Below are 21293 nucleotides of genomic sequence, written 5' to 3' on the forward strand. Positions count from 1 at the left end.
AGCAGTAAGAATGGCATGACTTTACAAAAAACAGTTACAAAGAATGCAGGAAACTGACATGGAAATCTGATATCTGCATAGGCAAATTGTAAGACTGGAATAAAGCACAGAATTACTAAACACAGAAGCAATAAAAGTGGAGAGAGTTTATATGACTTCTGTGCAGACAAGTAATGCTCAACCCCTCTCTTTAACCATATTTTTAAGGAGCTGGTATGAAGCTGAATAAAGGAGATACTGTTAACAATGCATTTTGATTTCTACAAACCATTCAATAAGGTTTGCCACCTAAGCTATCTTGTGATATGAGAGAAGGTTATCTGATAAAGACCGAAGGGCAGAATAAAGACTGCTTACACAACAGAGAGGTATAATTATTAGAGATTACTTTTGCCAGAACCTGTGCATTTAATATAAGTTATCCAGAAATAGAAGAATGGTAAAGAGATTTTTGATTATTTAGAGTACTCAAATTTAAAACTGTCTGAAGAGATTGTCAGAAAAATCTTATCAGCCTGCACAACTTGGGAAAAAGAGACACATCACATTCAGCATCTGTAAATGCAGAACATATATGGGGAGATGATGGCCTATGTATGAATAATGGTGGTGTCTAAATGAACTCCATCTGCCCAGAAAAGATGGAGTAATTTTGAATAGCTGCACAAAACACATTCTTAAATAGACAAAGGATTAAAGGAGTAGAAAACAAAGCATTCCAATCTCGGTCTTAAACCCAGTCCACCTGTACCTTGAAGAGACTCTCAAATTTTAGCTCGTTACCTGGAAAAAGATTGAAGCAAGTTATGAAAGCTTCTGTAGAGAAAATATTAGATGAATTAGCAGAAGAATTATAAAGGAGAGATGATAAAAATCCATCTAATCACAACAAGCATGGGAAGGAATGATTCTCTTGCTACATAAACTCAAAGGCAATTAGTTTTGAGCTTTTTGGTAGCTATTTTAAAGCTAAGTATTTTACTTAGCATTAAAACCTTACTCTTAACAACAGTGAAACTGTGGAGCTTGACGGCATAGTGTGCTGTGGAGATAAAAAAGTATGAATTATCTTAAATAAGTAATTATATTTATGGAATTAAAATCCATCTAAATGTATTAAATATACAGATATAAATACTAGATATGTTTCTAAAGGCCAGTGTTGCCAGAAACTGAGGGAGAAGTATGTTAATGTATCTCTTTCGCTCTTCCATTCTTTCAAGTGCCTGCTGCTGGTCACTACCAGAGTAGATATATAGCTAGTTGAACTGCAAATACCATCTTTATGATAAAGAAGTATTTAGAAATGGCAGGCTTAATTTGGGTTTTCCAATTATTCCTCTTTCCTTGTCACCTCAAACTGCCAGTTATCATATGCTAATTTCTTTTTCCAGATAGAATTTATCTCTGCATGTTTATGCCTGCACAAGAGCTATGTGCTGTCTGAGAAGTGGACCAAGCCTTTGACCCCATGCACTTGGATTAAACTAGTTATTTAATGAGCATATTTAGATCTGGACCCTTCAGGAGATGCTCTTATGGGCAGCCATTGTCACTAAAAACACCATAAAGAGCTCAAAATATTTTCCATAATAGCTCACCACAGTTTTCTATCCCATTCCGTTTAGAAACCCTGAGTCAACACCTGCAGTACCTTGAGCTCTGTGGAGATGACACAGAAGCTGAAGATCAGATCCTTGAAAGTCTGAATGGAATTCTCCTGGCTCTTACTGAAGATAGCTAAGTATCACTTCAGATTGCTATTTAACCATCTGTACTATTCAAAAGCATTCACTGAAGGTTTTCATTTATTGTGATGATCTGTGCTGCAAGAAGTGATTGCTGCTACAATTAGAGCTGTCCTGAGCCTATTTTGTTGTTTTGCTTTCTCTTTGTATACTTGCAAATCTACCTGTGACCAGAAAAAGCTACTGGTCACTAAAACACCTGAAGCTGTAGGCATATTCTAAATTTAATATTCTATTTACTACGAACTCCTAGAATTAAACTGGGATGACCCTATCAGACCAGGAATTTCAAAAGTAGCTCCCAGACTCCTTATAAGGAAGTCTTTAAGGTCTCTGCCCATTCTCCTGAAATAACACAGGCCTGCAATTACCTCAAACTCCTGGCAGATGATGATTTACTACCTTAAGAACAATAAACCATACCTTTGATGAAAAAAACCTAAGCGAATTGACTGTTCTAATTACTACTCTAATAAAAGATGTTGTGCCTACCTACAAAATTTATTTCTAAGCCGTACCTCAGGAATAGAATCTTAATCCCTGACTTCCCATGCATTATGCAAGCATCCTTTTATAGTCAAAGACGATGAAACTGCTTTCCTCTTTGCTTTGCCACTTGTGCTTCAATTCTGTGTGAAGCAGAATCATCAGCTACAATTCAAGCAGATGACTGATCTCATACATTTAGACTGAGACAGCCTTTAAGTACCTTGCTAAATCAGAACCTTGGATCCCACAGCTACCCTCTATGAAGGTATAGGAAATGAACATGCAAATAAACCAGTTACAGACCTGCTGCAGGTATTAACACTCTTATCATTACAGAGCAAAGGTCCTTCAGCCTACTCAGAGAGAGTGGGATCTTTATAACTTTGGCAAAAATCCTGAAGGGCAATCCACGATGTGCAGTGAAAGCAGCCCAGGTGCTTTCAGAGATAGCCAAGAATGGTATGTTGAACTAAAGTCTTACGACAAGGCGCATTACAGCACATTAGCTGTATGTTTCCACTCTTGAGTTTTGTTACATAGCTATTGGTCTTGCAATTGCAACTATTTTTATTTCAACATGACAAAAAACCAAAAGTCCCTCTCCATTACCTGTACAGAGGAAATGAAGAAACCATGTATTGAAGCAGATTTGGTTCCAACTTTGATACCTTTGCTGGAAAGTACAGACCAAGAAATGTTGCTTCATGTTGGGAGGGCTATTGGCCGCATTTGTTATGATAATCGTAAGTACTGACCTGAGAGAATCCCATTTTCCCTAGCTGTAAGGCATTAATTTATAAGGTATTGTAACCTGCAGTTCATAATAATTTGGAGACCTGAGTACAGAATGTACTTCAGCCTCCACTTAGATATACAATTCACACAACTTACAGACACCAGTTTGAATACATCTCAAACACCTCTGAAACTCTGGGTTTCCCCTATACTTCTGACTTTAAGGTGACACATTCATTTTCAGAACTCCTCTGCAACAACAAAAGTAGCAGAGACTCATATAGATCTTAACTTTGCAGAACGGCTTTGGGCCCAGATCCTGAATTGCTTTGCCTTCTTCCAAAGTAATAACACCTATAAAGCAAAGCACTTGTTTAAAAAATGTGTCAGAAAAAAACATACTCTAAATAAAAATAGATATATTTATCAATGGTATTCTCCAAGATCTTTGTGCTCCAGATTTTCCATAAAGCCAGTACACTAGTCTGCTGGTCTCATGAATTAAACCGTTTTCATTTACTAGCCCAAAACCTTTTAAGATTTTTTTCTTCTATCTTTAATTCCCAGAATGACCAGAAGTATTTATTGTATACTGGAGGTAATATGGAACTTTTCACCCCCAGTACCTTCTATCCATTTCCCTTTGCCTTTAACATACCTTCTCTTACCTTTCTAGTGTGGACCTGCATAGCTTTATCTAGAAAGGTATAGGTTTGCTTTCCTGCACTGTTTCTATGAATTCCAAGCATGAGAGGTATCTGGCACAGATTCTACTAACCCGCTACAAATTAACATGTATTTGCCAAGGAATGACAATAAAAAAACCTCCCCATATGATTACATGCAAGGCTCATGCAACTAGTAAACACCAGCATTACTGCAGCATATGGCCATACGATTAACGTACTTCACTTGTGTCAGAACACAGGCCCAGCACAGATTTGATGACTACAAAAAGAAAGAAAACAGTTATCAGTGTTTTCCTCAGTAACATAAATTTACACCTGATTGCGAAACTTACTCAGCCTACAAAACATCCAAAGATAATTTGAACTCAAACACTCCCAAAATTCCCTGCATGCTGGGAAACCAGCATTCAAATCACTAGAAGAGAATGATTCTCTAAGATTAAAGTAGTCTGCCTTTCAGCAGTATAATAGCCCAAATATTGGAAAAAGTGTCCTGTTTCACAAAAACAGTTAAGAAAAATAAACAAAATGAAACCCATTATTCTAATATGAAAATATAGACATTCCCTATATGAGTCAGAACACTGTTGATTCCTGAAGAGTTGTCACCAGGCTATGCTTCATCTTGGGTTTCCAGTCCTTTCCATCTCTCTGACCTTTAGAACAAAAGAAGCTATAAAATAATAATGCTGAGATTACCATTCCCTGAGAGAAATAAGCCAACTGTCTGTGCCTCAATTTTCAGACACACACCAAGAGATATAGTCCATCAAAACTCGCTTTAGAAGCTGCACTAGTAGCAGAGATGCTTATTCAATTGTCTTTATATACCTTTTACAGTGGCTTAATTCCTCTAGTCAAAGTAGAATCAGGAGGTCTAGGAACATTCTGTCCTGAACCTTCATTTCCCATACACATGCATTAGCATGAACACCCAGCACAAAAGCTGCACAAATTCTGACAGTGCGAGAACGTACCAGAATATCCTGCTGCAAAGCATCTCAGTTGGTCCCTTTTTACCAATTTAATTGGTCCCTATTTAATCACCTGTAACTTCTATTCTTATTACCAGGGGAACTTCAGGAAGAGCTGGTGAAGGCTGGAGTAATCACACCACTAGTGCGAGTATTAACCGATTATGCAGAGAGTGAACCACTTGTCCATGTTGATCTATTGGCGTTATGCAACCTTGCAGACCTTGGTAAGTAATTTTTTTTTTTCTATCTGGGAGCAAAATGTAATCTTCATACTGTCACTGCCTTTCCTTGTAAATGAAGAATGCCCGCAGGTTTGGGAGTTGTTTGGGGGATTTTGTGGGGTATTTTTATTTGGTTTGTTTGGGGTTTTTGTTTGGGTTTGTTTTTGGGGGGTATTTGGGAATGGAGTGGTGGTCTGGGGTTTTTTTTTGGGGTTTTGGTTTTTAAATACTACTGATACCTAATCAGGGACTGGCCAGTTACCTGTATTGGAGAATTAACTACTCTTTCCTGGAGTACCAGCAATTGCTGATATATTATACATTAAAAACAATTCAGAATTAATGGACAGCTTTTGACCCACAAATAAGTATAGAGGGCATAACTTCATGTGGTAAATTGACAGATTATAGGGAGATACACTTTTAACATTTAATCAGATAAAGCAGCATTAAAAGTCCTGACTTTATCATATACACAGATACAGCCAAGGAAGCTCTAAGCAAGACAAAGGTTGCTGAACAGCTGGTAAAACAACTGAGAAGAGCAGAGAACCATGAGAGGTTAGAAATTATCTTTGAGGTCCTGCAAGCACTTGCAGAAAATGGTAAGTCTCTTTTCGTCTTAGGAGAAAGAGGAGAGAAGGATACTAGTACTTAAACTCTGGGTTCTGAGTTTGCCATGAGACCCTACTAATGGAACCAGCAATTTCTTCAGTGGAAAAAAAGCCACAAGAATATAAGAAATCCTGGCCTGAGAAAGAATTTGAAGCTTAATAGGTGAGGCAACAACCAAAGGATTGGAGTAGCTTTTCACTCTACTTTGGTGGATCTACAAGATAGCAGATGCCAACACATATACTCCATGGTGTGTAACAGGAAAGCAGACTTGACATTGTTTTCTTTTAAAAAATGACAACCAAATACCATAGATGATGCCTGCTCTAAGCAGTGGTGTAATAACCACCAACAAGAACCCATTAAAAATATCTAGACACCTGATGAATATTTTAAAGAAATGAAAACTCATGGCTGGCAAGACAAGAAATGTCAAAGATCAATGCAGAAGCATTCTGCATTGGTGTCATCCTAGCATCAGAATGTGTTACATGCAAAACCAAAACAGAGACTGCACCTAAAGAGTCTGGCTGAAGTTCAAGGATTTAGCTTCTTAGACCAAAACACTTCAATAAAGCCTTAAGAAGCTTTTAGTCTGTGCCATGGTTTCAGCTGGGAGTGTTAATTTTCTTCCTAGTAGCTGGTGCAGTGCTGTATTTCAGCTTTAGTCCAGGAACAATGCCGATAACACACCAATGTTTCAGCTGTTGCTAAGTAATGCTTATCCTGATCAAGGACTTTTCAGTCTCTCATGCTCTGCCAGTGAGGAGGGGCACAAGAAGCTGGGTGGAAGCAGAGACAGGACATCTGACCCAAACTAGCCAAACTGGTATTCCAGACCACAGCATGTCATGCCCAGTATATAAACCGAGCTAGCCAGAAGGACCTGATCACTGCTTGGGTTGGCCTGGGTCTTGGTCAGCAGGTGGTGAGCAATTTTATTGTGCATCACTTATGTTGCACATTTGTCTCATGTGTCTCGTTTTCATTGCTGTTCCCTCTTATCAGTATTGTTATTGTTGGCATTATTTCTATTATCATTGTATTTTACTTAATTGCAATTGTTAAGCTGTTCTTATCTCAACCCCTGGGTTTCACATTTTTCTGATTCTCCTTCCCATCCCACCTGGGGAGAGGGCAGGAGGGAAGTGAGTGAGCAGCTGCCTGGTACTTGGTTGCCGGCTGGGTTTAAACCACAACAATGTGCTTTTATCGTGATCTTTACAGATGCTCTGAAAGTGCAGTTGGTGGAGGCAGGTGTGCAAGAGGTGCTGTCCGAGATCCTGATGAGGCTCCAGGGTAGTTCACAAGCTGAAAATACATGTATTGTGAAGGCTGCATCAGATCTCATTGTCTCTCTGCTTCTTGGAGGTAAAGAAAACAGATGGCATACCGACATTCCAGATACAAAGAAAAGAAAAAAAAATCCCCTGGATTTGCCATCTTCTCTGCTGCTTTCATAGTTAACAGGCACATCTGCAACCTGTTTCATAAATCTTAGGAGAATTCTTCTCAGGCACCACATTATTTATTATAGGAGCATAGCACTCCCGTTGTCATGCCACCCTTCAAGCATATACGTGTTGCCTGCAGTCATCCAATACCATAGTGGCTGCTCCTGTGCAGAACACAAATGAAAGCACAAGAACTTCAGACCATTGTAGCTGTACCTGTGGCTGTCAGTTCACACTCTGCTTCTATAAACTTACTTTCATAGCTGCCCGAAGTGCCAGTTTTAAATCTAAACCTAATCATCAAATTAAGTTCATGTGATATTGAACTACTCACATTTCCTGATGTACTATTCTGAGTACATACTTCAAACATTTGGATTAACAAATGAAGGAACTTTCTTGTAACATAAATTCTGCATCTATTAGGAACAGACTACTATACTGCTGACACAGATTTTTCACTAAATCTGTAAGCTGATTTCAGGAATACTGAAAGGCTGAAGACCTAACAGCAATTTAGTTTAAGTGGCCCTGCTATGTTGCATTTTGAGCAATACAGATTAAAGAATAAAATATCAAGAACTGAAGACTTGTACTGCATCCCACCACCCCCGATCCCAAAGAAACCAACAATTTTCATTGACATGTGCTTATCATAAAAGATTCCCTCAGATCTGTCTGAATGTTAAAATAAAAAAAAGTTTCTCTAGCTAAAGAAAGCCATCATACATACATATTTCCACCTCCCCCATCTTTTCTAGCCTCCCTTTCTTCCTTCTCTTACACCTTGCTCTTAATCAGCCATTGTGCATTATAGTCCTACAAAGGCCACAGAAATACCTTCGGTGCCTTTAAACTAGCTATCTTCAATTTATTCAGCTGAATGGCTTGCTTCATCACTCATTCTTCTCCATCTCCCACACAACCCCCTTACAGGTTTCATGTGGAAAAAGTGAACAACCCCTCTCAGGCCTCAGTATGTGCCACTGATGTATGCACAGCCTTTAATCTAAGAGAAAAAGCCCACTATGGAAATCTGATCTCAGCATCAAATAACTTCCAAGGCAGTGAAAAGATGACAGACAGCTTTTGCAGCTATGAAGTGGCTGTTCCATCATATTTCAAATATGAGCCATTAAATTGAAGGTTCTGCTGCTATCCAAGCAAAAATCCACAGAAGAAAGAACCAATTTGGACCTCTGTGACATACAAAGCAAGGCAGACACTAATGGGTCCTGCCTATTCACACTTCAGTACAAGAGAAAATAATGCCCTGCCATTCTTTGGTTTGAAAGGTGTGGGGAGGAGAGATGGGGGGAGGGGAGAAATGAAGTTCAATAAAGGTTAGTCTTCATGAAGACCAAAATAGTTTTACTTCAGAATTTTGTCAGACCAAAAGAGATGGTCTGTTTCCAGAGAACCTGTCCTTAAAAAAAACTAGGTAATTTTCCTCATACACTCTGATCTCCAAAGATTAGATCCAAGCAAGAGAAGATTTGAGGAATCATAAGCAAAAAACTCAGCTTTAGAGAATGTATGCATAAGTGATACCAAAAGATTTTTTGCGTGAGTAGAAACTGAACTATTTTCCAGACTGATAGTTTTCTCATGAGTATATTCACTTATGTTTTATAAGCAGTTGACATTCTTATTTAACATATGTAGTAATACGAGGGGGGGGGGGGGGGAATATGCTACTAACTGAAATGCTGAGAGATTAAAGGAATAATAGGCATTGGTTCAAAATGGAGTTTCTACTACTGGAAATACTGGGGTATGCTTGGAAGTAACATTCAAATCAACAAAGGTGTTAAAATTGCTACAGCCATTTTTAAGTGGTATACACACAAAAATTGGAAGTCTGTACACTTTAGGCATGCAGTTAGTACCACAAGAGGCACCTAAAGCTAATTCTGGCTAGACTCTCTACTTGCATGAAGTCTGTATAATTCCATGGATAATTGTTTACTGCAGGTTAAGATGTGGTCTTCCTATAAGACCCTGTATTTCTTCCTTCCTCTAGAATACTGTATTCCTATATGGTGTTTTGACACTTTTTAACAGCATTCACAAGGCAACAGCACAGCAATAAAGAAACTTCTGCTGGTGTCAGGACTATGCTTCTCTTGAGGTGTAATAAATTGTATTGAATAAAATAGAGAAAAATATTTGATAAAGGGCATCTTCAAAATACTTCCTTCAGGAAGGATGCATATGATAATATGCAGAGTTTCCTTTAGCTCTTTAGAACACCTCACTTCCTATTAAGGTGAACTAAGTAGCTGCTGATAACAAAAGGGCTGTCACCTCTGCAGAGCAAGTTCTCAAAGAGAGAGGGAGACATACGTAACAAATAAATACAGAAAATATTGCAAAGCATATACCAAGCAAAATGGTAGTTCTTCAGAATGTACAAATCTGCTTTCACCACATCAGAACTCTCCAGGTCAGCTCACATTTTCTTAGCTTCACAGGAGAGCAACTCCTCATTTCAGAAAGTGGGTTTCTCAAAACAGGTAATAAAAGCTAAGCCCAGTTCTTTCAATGATTAATGACAAATTATTTGACTGAATACAAGGAGTAACAGCAGTACAAAACTAGTAATCAGACTCACCACTGCTGGATAAGATCCCTGGTCTCACAATGGTCTCTTAAACCAGCAGAACAGCAAAACTGAAGTATTAAATTTCTCCTGTGGAGAAACTGAAAATGCTACCAGTATTCTACCACATATATAGTGGAAAAGAGAGATCAATTGAAGAATGCAAAAGACTATGCAAAAACTATAGTCCCAAATTTATCAAGACACTAAAAAACTCAAGGTAAAGACTCCCTGAATTCTCAAATTGCACAATTAATGTCTACCATTGTGTTTCTTACCTCTCTCAACTGCTTGGTTTTGCCTTTCTTCAGATGGCAACTGTGTACGAATGGTACAGCTGGGAGTCATACACCAGCTTCTGGATCTTTTGGAGAAACATGTAGAGAGTGAGGACATCTCTGTTCAACACGCTGCACTCAGTGCACTTCGAAACCTTGCTATACCAGGTACAGAGTTTGAAGAAAATTGATTTATTGTGATTCTTTGTAAGGATGGATCATTTAATGGAGATCTGTGTGGCTCTGTCCAAGTCACCAATTTCAGCCCCTTGTATTTTGAGGGGCAATTGACCTTTTTTTCTCCCTGCAGAGACATGTGTATTTCAGTAACTCACCAATACTTTTTATCTACATAGAGGGTCTACACATAATAAAGAGTGATCTCATTGCCAGCTGCTAGTTTCATATTAACAACATAGAGCAGCTCAAGACAAAACTGCAGAACAGGTTCTATAGCTTAAAATACAGAGTATGGGGTGAAGCTATTGCATCACAGCTGGCAGCGATTTCATAAATCTGCTCCTCTTCTATACAGCCAATATTCATTCTGAATTCAGCCTTTGTAACAAACACACTTTAAAATTACAAACTTAAGGGGAAGCACAAGAAAAATGGGGACAGACTTTTTTAGTAGGGCCTGTTGTGATAGGGCAAGGAACAATGTTTTTTAATTATAAGAGATTAGATTTAGCTTAGATATAGTGAAGACATTTTTTTATACCATGGGGGCTGTGAAACACTGGAACAAGTTGCCCAGGGAGGTGGGTGCCCTATCTCTGGAAACATCCAAAGCCAGGTTGGACGGTGCTCTGAGTAACCTGATCTAATCTCCCCACTCACTGAGGTGGGGTGGAGGGAGGGGGTTGAACTAGATGAGCTTTGAAGGTCCCTTCCAACTCAGTTTTATGATTCTACACTTGCAACCTTTTGTTAACAACCATCAGGAAATTGTGCTGCTTCTTATCTCAAATTTACTGTTTCCATGTGAAATTGCAATTCAGGCCAGAAATGTTTTCCTAGAGACTTAACAGTGCAGCAGCACCCTGCAACAGTCCTTACACTGCTATAGAGTACTCCAGAGAAGAGCATGACACCAATGATACCTTGTAAAAATAACAGATTTTGAAGCTGTCTGCCAATTTTATTATGTAAACCAGCCAGCATGCTTGGTCTAACAGTTTTAGGCATAATCACTGCTTTGAACAAGTGAGAGCCCCAGAATATACTACTTGCTACTTTGCTTCCCCTACTTCCTTTTAAAGCTGACACACTTCCTTCTTGCAGACAGCTGTCTTCAGAACCTCACCTGTTTCTTTCAACTTATTTTTTACATGCTCTCAAATAATTTATTTAGTTTGGCTTATAATATCATCACACTCTCTGGATCATAACAACCAGACATTATCTGTCTATCCAGTATTTTAGCAAACATATTTCAGACCATAAGGCCCTCACTGCTTTTATGCGTACTTTATTTCTCTGAAGAGACGTTCCACCACCACTCACATCAGCAGACAAATTGTTTTTTGGTGCTAATAGAGTATGCAGCACTTTGAGGATGCATGCCAGCTACCTTGTGTCAGTTACAACCTAACACAGAACTATTAGAAGATAATCACAGAACCATGAAAAATCATGGAGAGCCATCCAGCTGAAATTAGGAGGGTGATTTAGTAGGCAAAATGTCACTATCATTATTAGAATAAAAAGGTGGACTTTTTCCATAACCATAGGAGTGTCCCATGCTTAGTCCCCATTACTCCTGCAATAAGTACAATAGGAATGAATGATTATAAGCAGCAAAGATCCCAGTTAATCTCATTTGAAAGACACCAATGTTGATGTAGTTTCCCTTGACAAGCAGCAGATAATTATGTTCTAACTCAGAACATGTTCCTCACCAAATACCAAGGTCCATCCAATTTTTGTAATGCCAAGCCCAGGCATTCCTTGGGAGTTCCTTAGCGATGGAACAAACAGCTGATCTTGCAAAGATTACAAGACCTAAGCCTCCAGAAAAACATGGTCGCAACCTACAACTTCATTCCGTATGTCACTGCCTGCTACACATAGTACCAGTAGATCTCAATGTTCTTTGTATGCCATAACTTTCCCTCACAATAACAAATCACTTCTGGAAATACACACACTCTTACCACTTCCAATAATATAGTCTGCTTCATGGAGGCAAAACAAACAAAGAAACAAAACCAACCCCGAAACAAACCACAACAACAAAAAAAAAACCACCACAAAACAAAAAGCCTACAACAACAAAACCCCACCAGCCACCAAAAAGACTGAGAGCAAATCCAGAGAAATCATAAACCAAAAATGAATTAAATATGGATCAACACTTGCAAATGAGAACAGGGAAAGTCTTCAATTCAAGTAATGATCTTGGAGAGCAAGGAGATTATAAAAAAAAAATTGTAAAAAGTAATTATGCTGTAGTGAATGTGCCACTGAAAAACATGGACATTAAGAACAGTTACTTAACAGTGTCCGCTTCTCAATTTGTCCAATAGGACGAGGAAAGGATAGAACAGTTGTCTCCCTAAATTCACTGTGTGTAATGTGTGCTCTCTTCCCACCTGTCCCCCCCCCCCAAAAGTCACAGTGAAGATGGTAAAAAAATTGCTCTGAAGGAATCAGCTTTTGGTAACACAGTTAAGCAGCATTAGGACTCTTTCCAGACAAGCTTCTAATTATTACCAGGGATTACTGCAATAACTGGAGCAAAGACACAAGAATTAGGAGAAGAAAGCACGGAAACAGACACAAGAATTAAGGAGAAGAAAGCACAGAAACAAAGGCATGAACAACAGTGGATCAGGGAGCTCAAATAATGAAAGAAAATTAATTTTCAATAAATATGGCTATGTAAATCACTTCTGCCACCCAGTTAAGATGTGCAAGCATAGGAAAGGCTTGCTCACGAGAGTGACCAAGTGAATGGATTGTCTATTACAACTAGAAAAAGGAAGAGAAACAACAATGCTGTGTTTATCCTATTTATGCACTTCATTCCAGGCAGGGCTCAGATCAAAACTAACCAAAACATTGTAACAGCAATTCCTAAGAAGTTTTTAGTTCAAGAGAAACCTGAACAATTGGGTAATCCTGACCTCGTTTCTGAGCACTCTTAACAAGCTGGACTTTTTGGTAAGAGCATAACGCAGCTTAAAATTCAGACCAGTTATATTGTATCTACATTTTCAGATGCTTGTGTGGTTACTGAGCTTCACAGCACTGTCTTTATTTTTCCATTTTCTAGTTGTTAGCAAGGTTCAAATGCTGGAAGAAGGTGTGGCAGAACGGATTCAGACACTTCTAAGGTCAGAGATGCCTCCTGTGCAGTTTAAACTTCTTGAAACACTACGGATGTTAGCAGATGGTCAAGGTAAGGAATTGCTAATGTTTACTGATGTCAAATATCCACCCCAGTTCTCGCCTCTCCCTGCAAGACAATGAATGTGGCAAGGAAAACACAGGCTATAAGAGTCCTGCTGACCTAATTCCACTCAGGCTGGAGACGTTCCAACACAGATGATTGCCAAAGGCTGCAAGCCTTCCATACAGTCCCAGTGAGCCTCAGAAGTACATAAGAAAGAAACCAAATGGAAGAATCTGCATAGTCAGTGAGAAATGGCAAAGGCCTCAAAGATGTTTTCCACCAGAAATATACTAGCAAGGCATGAGTACAGTGGAAAAGATTAAAGCTAAGACTTTACAGTGCCAAATTACAGGAAAGCAAATCAATAATAAAACTAACTATTAATAATAATAAAAGGATGAAATAAATAAAAATAATAAAACAATAATAAAAGGATGAAAGGGAGCTGGGGTGGAGTGAGGCAGGAGAAATGAGTTTCTACACCCAGTCTCTCTACACATATGGTGCCAGGTTTCTCTGCCTGATATGGCTCAAATGTTGAATTTAATCTGCACATTGAAATATGGGATTATTTACTTGCACTTCATTCACTTCTACACAGAGGTGGGCATGCAAAGACAACAATACTCACTCTGTGCATATACTTGCATTTTTAGAAACATGCACAATTTCAGAATTATGTTAAGATATACTATAGTATCTAAATTTATCCTTACATTTATATAGCTTCTTACCAGAGTATAAGACAAAAACAAGTGTTGTGGGGTTTAGTTTTCTTAGTAAGTGTTCTTTCCTATCACCAAAAGCTGCCCTAGAACACCTTGAGATGTGCACAAATAGCAATAGGTCAAAACAGAACCAGAAAAGTTGTGACTGTTTTACAATAGGAACTGACAGTAGGTACAGAACAATTACAAATTCATTAGTTATATGGAAGGAGAAAAAAAATCTCACTCTCTCACATTCCATGCTGCATATTCGTTTACACCACTGAAGACATCACTTCAATATAGCAAGCTACTTGCATCCTTTTTCAAACTAGTATGTATGATAGAAATTTAGGTCTAGCCTTCATATTAATAAACACAGATTCCAGTCCAGTAAAAAGCTTTCACTTACATTTCACCAAGGTAGGAAATGAACACTGCAAGATACACAGAAACTTACCCTCTTCCTCCCAGGCCTTGAAAAAAAAAGTAATTAAAAGATCATTTCTCCAAAGTTGTATCTGAATGGTGATGAAGACTGTTTAGCTTTTAAAACGGAGCCATCATAACTACACAGATCTAAATTATCAAACACTAAATTTCATACTTTTTTTTAACTTAATGCTGTTTACCTGCCCTTGTATGAAGTCAGAACTTGGTACAAAATGGTACAATATCTGAATCTGAAACAATACAGGTATTGAAGAATAGAGTAGAAAAAAAACAAGAAGTCAGATTATTTAATGTTTGCCTATTCCTGTCTATGAACACATAATTCTCCCACCTTTAATTACTTTCTATTCTGTTTACCCATGAGTTACCACTGTCCTTAATTAACTCAGCTTGAACTCTTATGAATACACATCTACTAAGAAATCCACACTAAATTAGTTAATTGCATTATCTAGTATAAGTTCACTACTGTGACAATCACTGGGCACGCTGAAGCCTACAGACTAGAAGAGGTGGGTTTCTTTCTAACTATAGAAAACAGGAATCAGATCTGTCAGCTTCATTACACTAAAGAGATGTTAACGTTAACTCCTGATTTTCCATTGTTTTGCTTCAGAGGAGCAGAAGAATTTGTGCACTTCAACAGCCCAAAGACTTTCAGCTGAACTGAAAGTTTAGTCATACAAATTATTAAAATTTGGTGTTTTGTAAGTTAAAAGGGCCTGTTCCTGTTAAGAATAACTAATTGGGTTTTATTTCAAAGAACTCTATTGCTGGTAGACGTCAGGAAGTCCTTGTCAAACTGGGTCAAGACACTTCCTTTGATCAAACCTCTTAGACTGATTCCATTCACCACCCTCTCATCACTTTCTGCTTCCTGTACTAAATTGGATTACCATGATCTCCTCAGACTAATGTGTAACATCTGACCTAGAAACAAAAGCTTGTTGCATGAGGTAATACACAGGTGGTTGTGTAATGACAAGCAGCTCATCTCAAAACAAACATGTTCAACTAAGCTAGAAGGTCCCAGATTCCTTGTGGAATTTTGATCTCTGGATTGTTTCTTAGCATACTGGATAAAAATAAACAAACATGTCTGTCCTTCCTCATCTCCCTCCCCAAAATAGAAAAGGGTACATGTTGACTTATTTTGACTTATTTGACTTTCTACCAGTTAGTTATATTTGATTCACAGCACTTTAAAAATGTGTTATTAAACTGCAGTAAGACTCCTGTGGAACCATGGGTTTGACTGATGAAAGAAGAAAGAGCATAAGCAAAGTTCCTTTTGCTGCTGAAATTCTAAGAGCTCTGGGAGTAGTCTTCCTTAGTGGCAATAAGCCTTAAGCCACAGCGTATCATTAGAGTTCCACTACTTGGGAAAAATTATCTAGTGAGGTTTTTTTCCAAATGTCAACCAACAGATTAATACTTTGAGCATGCCTTGCAAGAGGGTTCCTGAAACACAAGGGAATGCACATTAAAAGGCTCCTCCAAACTCTTGGGGAAGTTTTGATGATGCCCAATACGCAGTTAAACACAGTCTTAAGAAATGCAATTACAGACATACTGTAATCCTGTTCTAAGACTTGGCTTCCTACATGCTACCAACAGTAATTATCACCATTACTGAGAGAACTGAAACAGCAAGAACAGGATCTAAAGAGCCCATGATTACATTTGTTCAGGGCTCTAACAGCAAGTGCAAGAAACTACATGGGAAACAGCCCATGAACATTTCAGGATAGCAGCAGAACATTTGTTTTCAAAGATAGGAAGTTGCTCATTTTAAGCCCTGCTTCAACAGCTTCTTAAAAAGGATAAGTTTATTGGAACAGCTTATTCTGTTATTCACCTCCAAAAGTTACTGTAACACAACTGTCATTCCTCAGGTAAATACTTCCAAAATTTCTTAAAAACCCAATGCTTTAGTTACAGCTCTTAAAGGATAGCTCAAGCCTGTGACAGAAAGACTGAGAACTTTGATTTTGAATGCCGCCTGATGATGTTTTTTTCTCTTCAGCTGATGCAGCTGAAATCTTGGGCCAAGACCCTATGCTACTCAACAGACTTGTGCAGTGGTGCAGTGCTAATGACCACACTGGTGTTCATGGAGAAGCAAATCGGCTGCTAGCATCGATCTTGCATCACAACAGATCCCGAGTACGAGAGCTACTCACCTGATACGTATCTATTTTATCCTTCTCAAATATTTTTAAAGCTTGTCGATATAGCTGGGGGTTGTATTAAACAGCACATACAGCTTTATCATTAAAAACATGAAAAATCACAGTAAAAAACCCTCATCTGCCTCAATATCAATAATGGGGAGGTGAGCAGAAAAACCATGCTCTCCACAGTCACAGATACTGCACAGAAATGAATAACATGGTTACTTTACTGTCACTTGTCAACTTTTAACTTGTTTGAGTAAGGCTTGACAAATGTTAAGTAGGTAAAGCTTTTCTATTTCTGTATTAGTTTCAAAATGAAATGGCAAAGATCACTCAGACGTGTCCCATATGTCAGTCCTCCAGGAGCATCAAAGAGCCCACTTACCTACCTAATGATGGATAAATCTGGCATGACCTGTATCTGCTGGCATACTAGAACAGGATCTGTTTTTTGTAAATCATGTTATCATACACAGGCATCTCAATCATGCTTCATTTGAGGTACCGACAAAAAAAGTAGGTACTATCTGCAAAGGGTCTGATAAAGTAAAACTAATCTTTGCTAGTCTGCAGGCTTGAAATTAAAAACTTCAGGTCAAACTAAACCTCTTAACACAAAATATAAAAATTACCTTATAGATATACATATACACAATTGCAAGTATTGATATTCCAAGTAAATTGGGCCAGCTTGAGGCAGACATTAATGATCAGTGCCCAAAGCAACGTTAATCTTTAGTCTTCGAATACTGGTTTGCATTGCAGCAGGCAAATCATTGCCATCAATTAAGAGGCTGAAGAGTGCAATATAATTTCTTTCTTCATTTTACATTATTCACAAGTCAGATTTCCAGTTGTGATATTTTACCTTTGCTGTAACAGGAAGTGGTCAAAGCCATCCAGGAGGCACAAGGAGTGAAGCATCTGATTTCCATGACAACAAGCGAACATGCTGCCATGCAGAATGAGGCTCTGAATGCCTTGGCAATAGCATCTGCAATCAATTTAGGTACTTTTCTCCTGAAAGCAATTATTTGTGCAAGATCCTCAATTATTAAAAAAAAACAAACCACATGATAATGCTCTTAGTTCTATGAAACATGTTAAGAAAAAGTGTGTTTCTTGTCTAGATGTAGCTCTTCAGCATGAAATAAAGGTCAGCCATTCAGAAGTTGACAAAAGCAACAGGCTACAGTATTTGACTGAAGATTTTTTTTTCTGTTTAGAGTCAAATGATCAGGTTGTGTGGACAGGCACAACCTGTGAGTAGCATGGTATACTGCTAGAAGCCTACACAACAAAACAGAAAGGTGATGAAGACTAGAGAAAAAAACATGAGAAAGCCTAAATGAAGACAAAATTAAGGACAAATTATGGACTTGAATGGTCAATGAAGACCAAATGAAAGAAAAAATCTTTAGAAAACAGACATTCTAATGCAGGAAACAAAGCAGAAGCATAGACAAAAGGGCCTTGTAGAAGGTGCAAATGAAACAAGTGAGAAAATGTACCTATTTTTACTAAGCTAATTTTCAGAAAGACTGAGTATTCTTCTTTTTCAAGACTGAGTATTCTTCTTTTTCAGCTTTTTCCTATATGGCTGACTGCACCTGAAAATGGGTCTCAATTTATTACAATAAAGACAGTCACCACAAACCTACATAAATCAAAAGATAAACTGAAAATTTAGAGTTTCCTATAACAAGACAATAAAGAGCCCATTTTACTGCTTGGTCCACCATTAAGGCTCTCAAACTCAACTGGGCAAGTAATGCAAATCCACATTTGTAGCAACAATCATTGCAAATCTTAATCTATTATGAAGTTATTTTATACAATCTATAGTACATAGGTTCTGTCTTCCAGAATGAGAGCAGTGAAGAAACGCTACACAAAAAATAATACGGAAATTCTCCAGTAGGGACAACAGATGTCCAAGACATCCCCACACAGCCAATTTGAAATGGAGCTTGTTAGGAATTTCATTTTTAAAAAGGAAGCATGTTCACTTCTCAGCTTCTTTTCAGGTAACAGCTCAGCTGTTTGCTTGCTTATTTTTCAGAAACCCTTGAAGAATCTTTTAAGGAATTACAGCTAGTTCAAAGCTTACATAAACTTCTACAAGATGATAATACAAGTCCTGAGGTGAAATATAATTCAATGGGTCTTCTGTGCAGTCTTCTTAATTCAGGTAATTGAATTTTAAGTTTTCTGTCATTAAAGGATAGATATTTGTGATGTGTTTCCAGTAACAGAAAACCAGCGTTTTCTGTTACTGAAATGTGCTGCTTGCGATGCTGCAGTCAGTGAGTAGTAAAGGATATTAAACAGGTTAATCCTTTATTCATCACCAAAAATCCCAGTTGAGCAACTTCTTTCTGTATGAAAAGTTGATTAAACTATCAGTTGAATTAAAAAAAAAAAAAGAAAGAAAAAGAAAAAGGCATTATTCCAGTGAGTCAGTGGCATAATCAAGTCCTGAAATAGTAAAATTAGAGCCTTGAAATAAAGGCATCTTTGTCCAAATTCACCATGCACAAATGTCTGGCAGTCCCAGGTCCTGTATGTACCACAGCCTTTTTGTGTTCCACGAAATAAAGAGTCTGCATCATCTTCCACACGCAGACATATATTTATTCTCTTATGCTGTCAGCAAAGAAGAAGCAGAGATAAAACTGCAATTTTAGCAATGCTGCCTTTGCACAGCAACTTTTAGTTAAACATATGAAGGATATGATTTCAGTTTCTCTCACTCTATGGCTAGGAAAGACTTAAAATGCTTTGTGCAAGATCAGACTTATCCTGGATGTGTGGCATTAATTGAAAACAACCACCTTGAAACCAGGAAGCCAAAGTTCTCATGCCAGTTTCTCACATCTTAATACATAAATCATGTAAGCTGAAAATGATTGTGGTCAAGGCAAGGATCTGCCACAAGAGGAACTGCCTTTCAAATCCTGGAGCCACTCTGCATTGACAGACAAGATGGATTTTGCAGTATAATTTTTTTTTTCCCTGTAGCCACACAGACTTTGGAACAGGAATAAGTACTTGCATCCTTCACTGCTACCACAGGGCACTGACACAACAGATGTATCTCTAAGACTTTTCTTTCCAGAGGTGGTTATACTTAGCACTCTATAGACTAAATTATAACTAATATTAAAAATTAAGTCTTGCCAATACAAAAGACTAACAAAAAGCATATAGGCAAAAAAAAACCCTGGAACTTGTCCTGTATTATATTTTCAACAAAGCCCTTTTTTCTGTTCAATCAGTTCTTGGAAGTCAAACAGGAGGAAAAGAAAAAATAAAATCTTAACCTGTTAAATACTTTCAATGGTTGAAAGAGTGTCTCGAGAGAAGTTTACTTAAATTAAATCAGCTCATTTTAAACAGTAAATACCCCAAACTCTTATCTTACAACAACAGTTGGGAGCCACTATGCCATGGCATGTCACTAAAACTCAGCTTTTCATCATTATTCAGGTGATCTGAGGCATGAAATAGAAGAGGACAAGATTAAAGAAACCCTGGAACAACTCTGCAGTCACAGCAATGCAAATGTAGTCAAAGAAGCTGTCACAACATTACAGGTTTTGAGAGGAGAAACACCCCACTAGCCTCCCTTCTTCCCCAGAGCAACCCTGCACTGCCACTGAGGCAAACGCAGTAAAACAGTAGCTTTGCCAACCCAACCTTGCATACATCATGCTGCCACATAACCAAGAGTACTAAAGCCCAGGTACAGCTCCTGCTTTTAAAGCTGTACATAATAGAAAAAAATACTCATTTGTTCATCTATTTGGCCTACAGATGCTTACATCACTGCTGCTCTTCTCTGAGGTACTAACACACAGCAGTAGGAATAAGGCAAGTAGTCTTAAAACACATCACATTAGAAGCATCAAGACAACTACTACTTCTGCAATACATTTTTCAGCTGCTTGGTTCTATCAAATCAGGATATCACTTGCAACTTTTTGTTGTATCAATCGGACTTCAAAATCATTACAAAAAGATCTCAAACTTGTATCATGCAACCTGAAACAATGGGGTTTTACATCAGAGCTGTAGCTTAAAAAATGCAAAGGGCTAACTGGCACAAATTCAACCTCTGCACATTGTGAATCAACCTGTGAGTCCAGCTGTTAACTGAGTATCTTAAAAATACAGCAAAACTGTAACTTTAAACTACCTTCCCCTCCAATTTCCAATTGCAAAGCTCACCTGAGTTTTTACTTGCTAGTGCAAGTAAAATGCTATATTCATGCCTAAATATCTGAGGTCACAGTCTTGCCCTAATTTCAGAGTTGCAGCCATTGTAACCTGGAATGAGACTCGGTAGAAACAAAGTTACAAGAAACTAGTTCAATGTCCATACAATGGTTAGACAAGATAAAAATTAAAGCTAGCTAGAAATTACAGGTGGGCACATGTGAAGATTTAGAGGCAGCTGGAGGTACCTCCAGTAAGGGAACCTGGGTTTAATTCTAGACAGTGAAAAACTGTAGTACAACAAATGTCTCTGAACATTTTTACAGAACCTTTCATATTTAAAAATGGTCACTTGATAAAAAAAGGTAACAGGATCTACTGCACAACTTGTCCTTGTAGGAACTTTTTGAAGCAGTTGCAAGTGTGTTGCAGTCACATTGCCAAGACCCAGGAGATTAAATTCAGAACCTCCTAGTGGCAGCTACTGAAGAGCTAGGGTACAACGACTTTTAGTCAGCATTAAGAGTTATTGT

At 38.1% G+C, this 21293-nt stretch overlaps 1 protein-coding gene across 2 annotated transcripts; it reads left to right on the forward strand.

Moving 5' to 3' along the window:
- The first annotated feature begins 2528 nt into the window (after positions 1-2528).
- Positions 2529-20165, forward strand: LOC133223244 (rap1 GTPase-GDP dissociation stimulator 1-like). 2 transcript variants are annotated; one of them, XM_061373781.1, is made up of 11 exons: positions 2529-2696; positions 2855-2980; positions 4734-4862; positions 5339-5464; positions 6702-6845; positions 9842-9976; positions 13086-13211; positions 16392-16531; positions 17425-17551; positions 18605-18733; positions 20032-20165. In XM_061373781.1, exons 2-11 carry the CDS (start codon positions 2860-2862, stop codon positions 20163-20165), a joined length of 1311 nt encoding a protein of 436 aa, XP_061229765.1. In that variant the 5' UTR covers positions 2529-2696; positions 2855-2859. The 2 variants fall into 2 exon arrangements, with proteins under 2 accessions (XP_061229765.1, XP_061229764.1); XM_061373780.1 differs by having other exon boundaries at positions 2671-2980.
- The last annotated feature ends 1128 nt before the right edge of the window (positions 20166-21293 follow it).

Source organism: Neopsephotus bourkii, unplaced genomic scaffold (assembly GCF_033783945.1).
Source record: "Neopsephotus bourkii isolate Nb327-2 ecotype Australia unplaced genomic scaffold, CSIRO-AGI_Nbou_v1 NB_1634, whole genome shotgun sequence".
In the NCBI taxonomy this organism is placed as follows: Eukaryota; Metazoa; Chordata; class Aves; order Psittaciformes; family Psittacidae; genus Neopsephotus; species Neopsephotus bourkii.

Coding starts and splice junctions, on each gene's coding strand:
- LOC133223244 (XM_061373780.1), top strand. CDS start 2,815: ATGACAAAAAACCAAAAGTCCCTCTCCATTACCTGTACAGAGGAAATG. Junction 16,532..17,424: donor TGCATCACAACAGATCCCGA/GTACGAGAGCTA, acceptor TTGCTGTAACAG/GAAGTGGTCAAAGCCATCCA. Junction 18,734..20,031: donor GTGCAGTCTTCTTAATTCAG/GTAATTGAATTT, acceptor ATCATTATTCAG/GTGATCTGAGGCATGAAATA.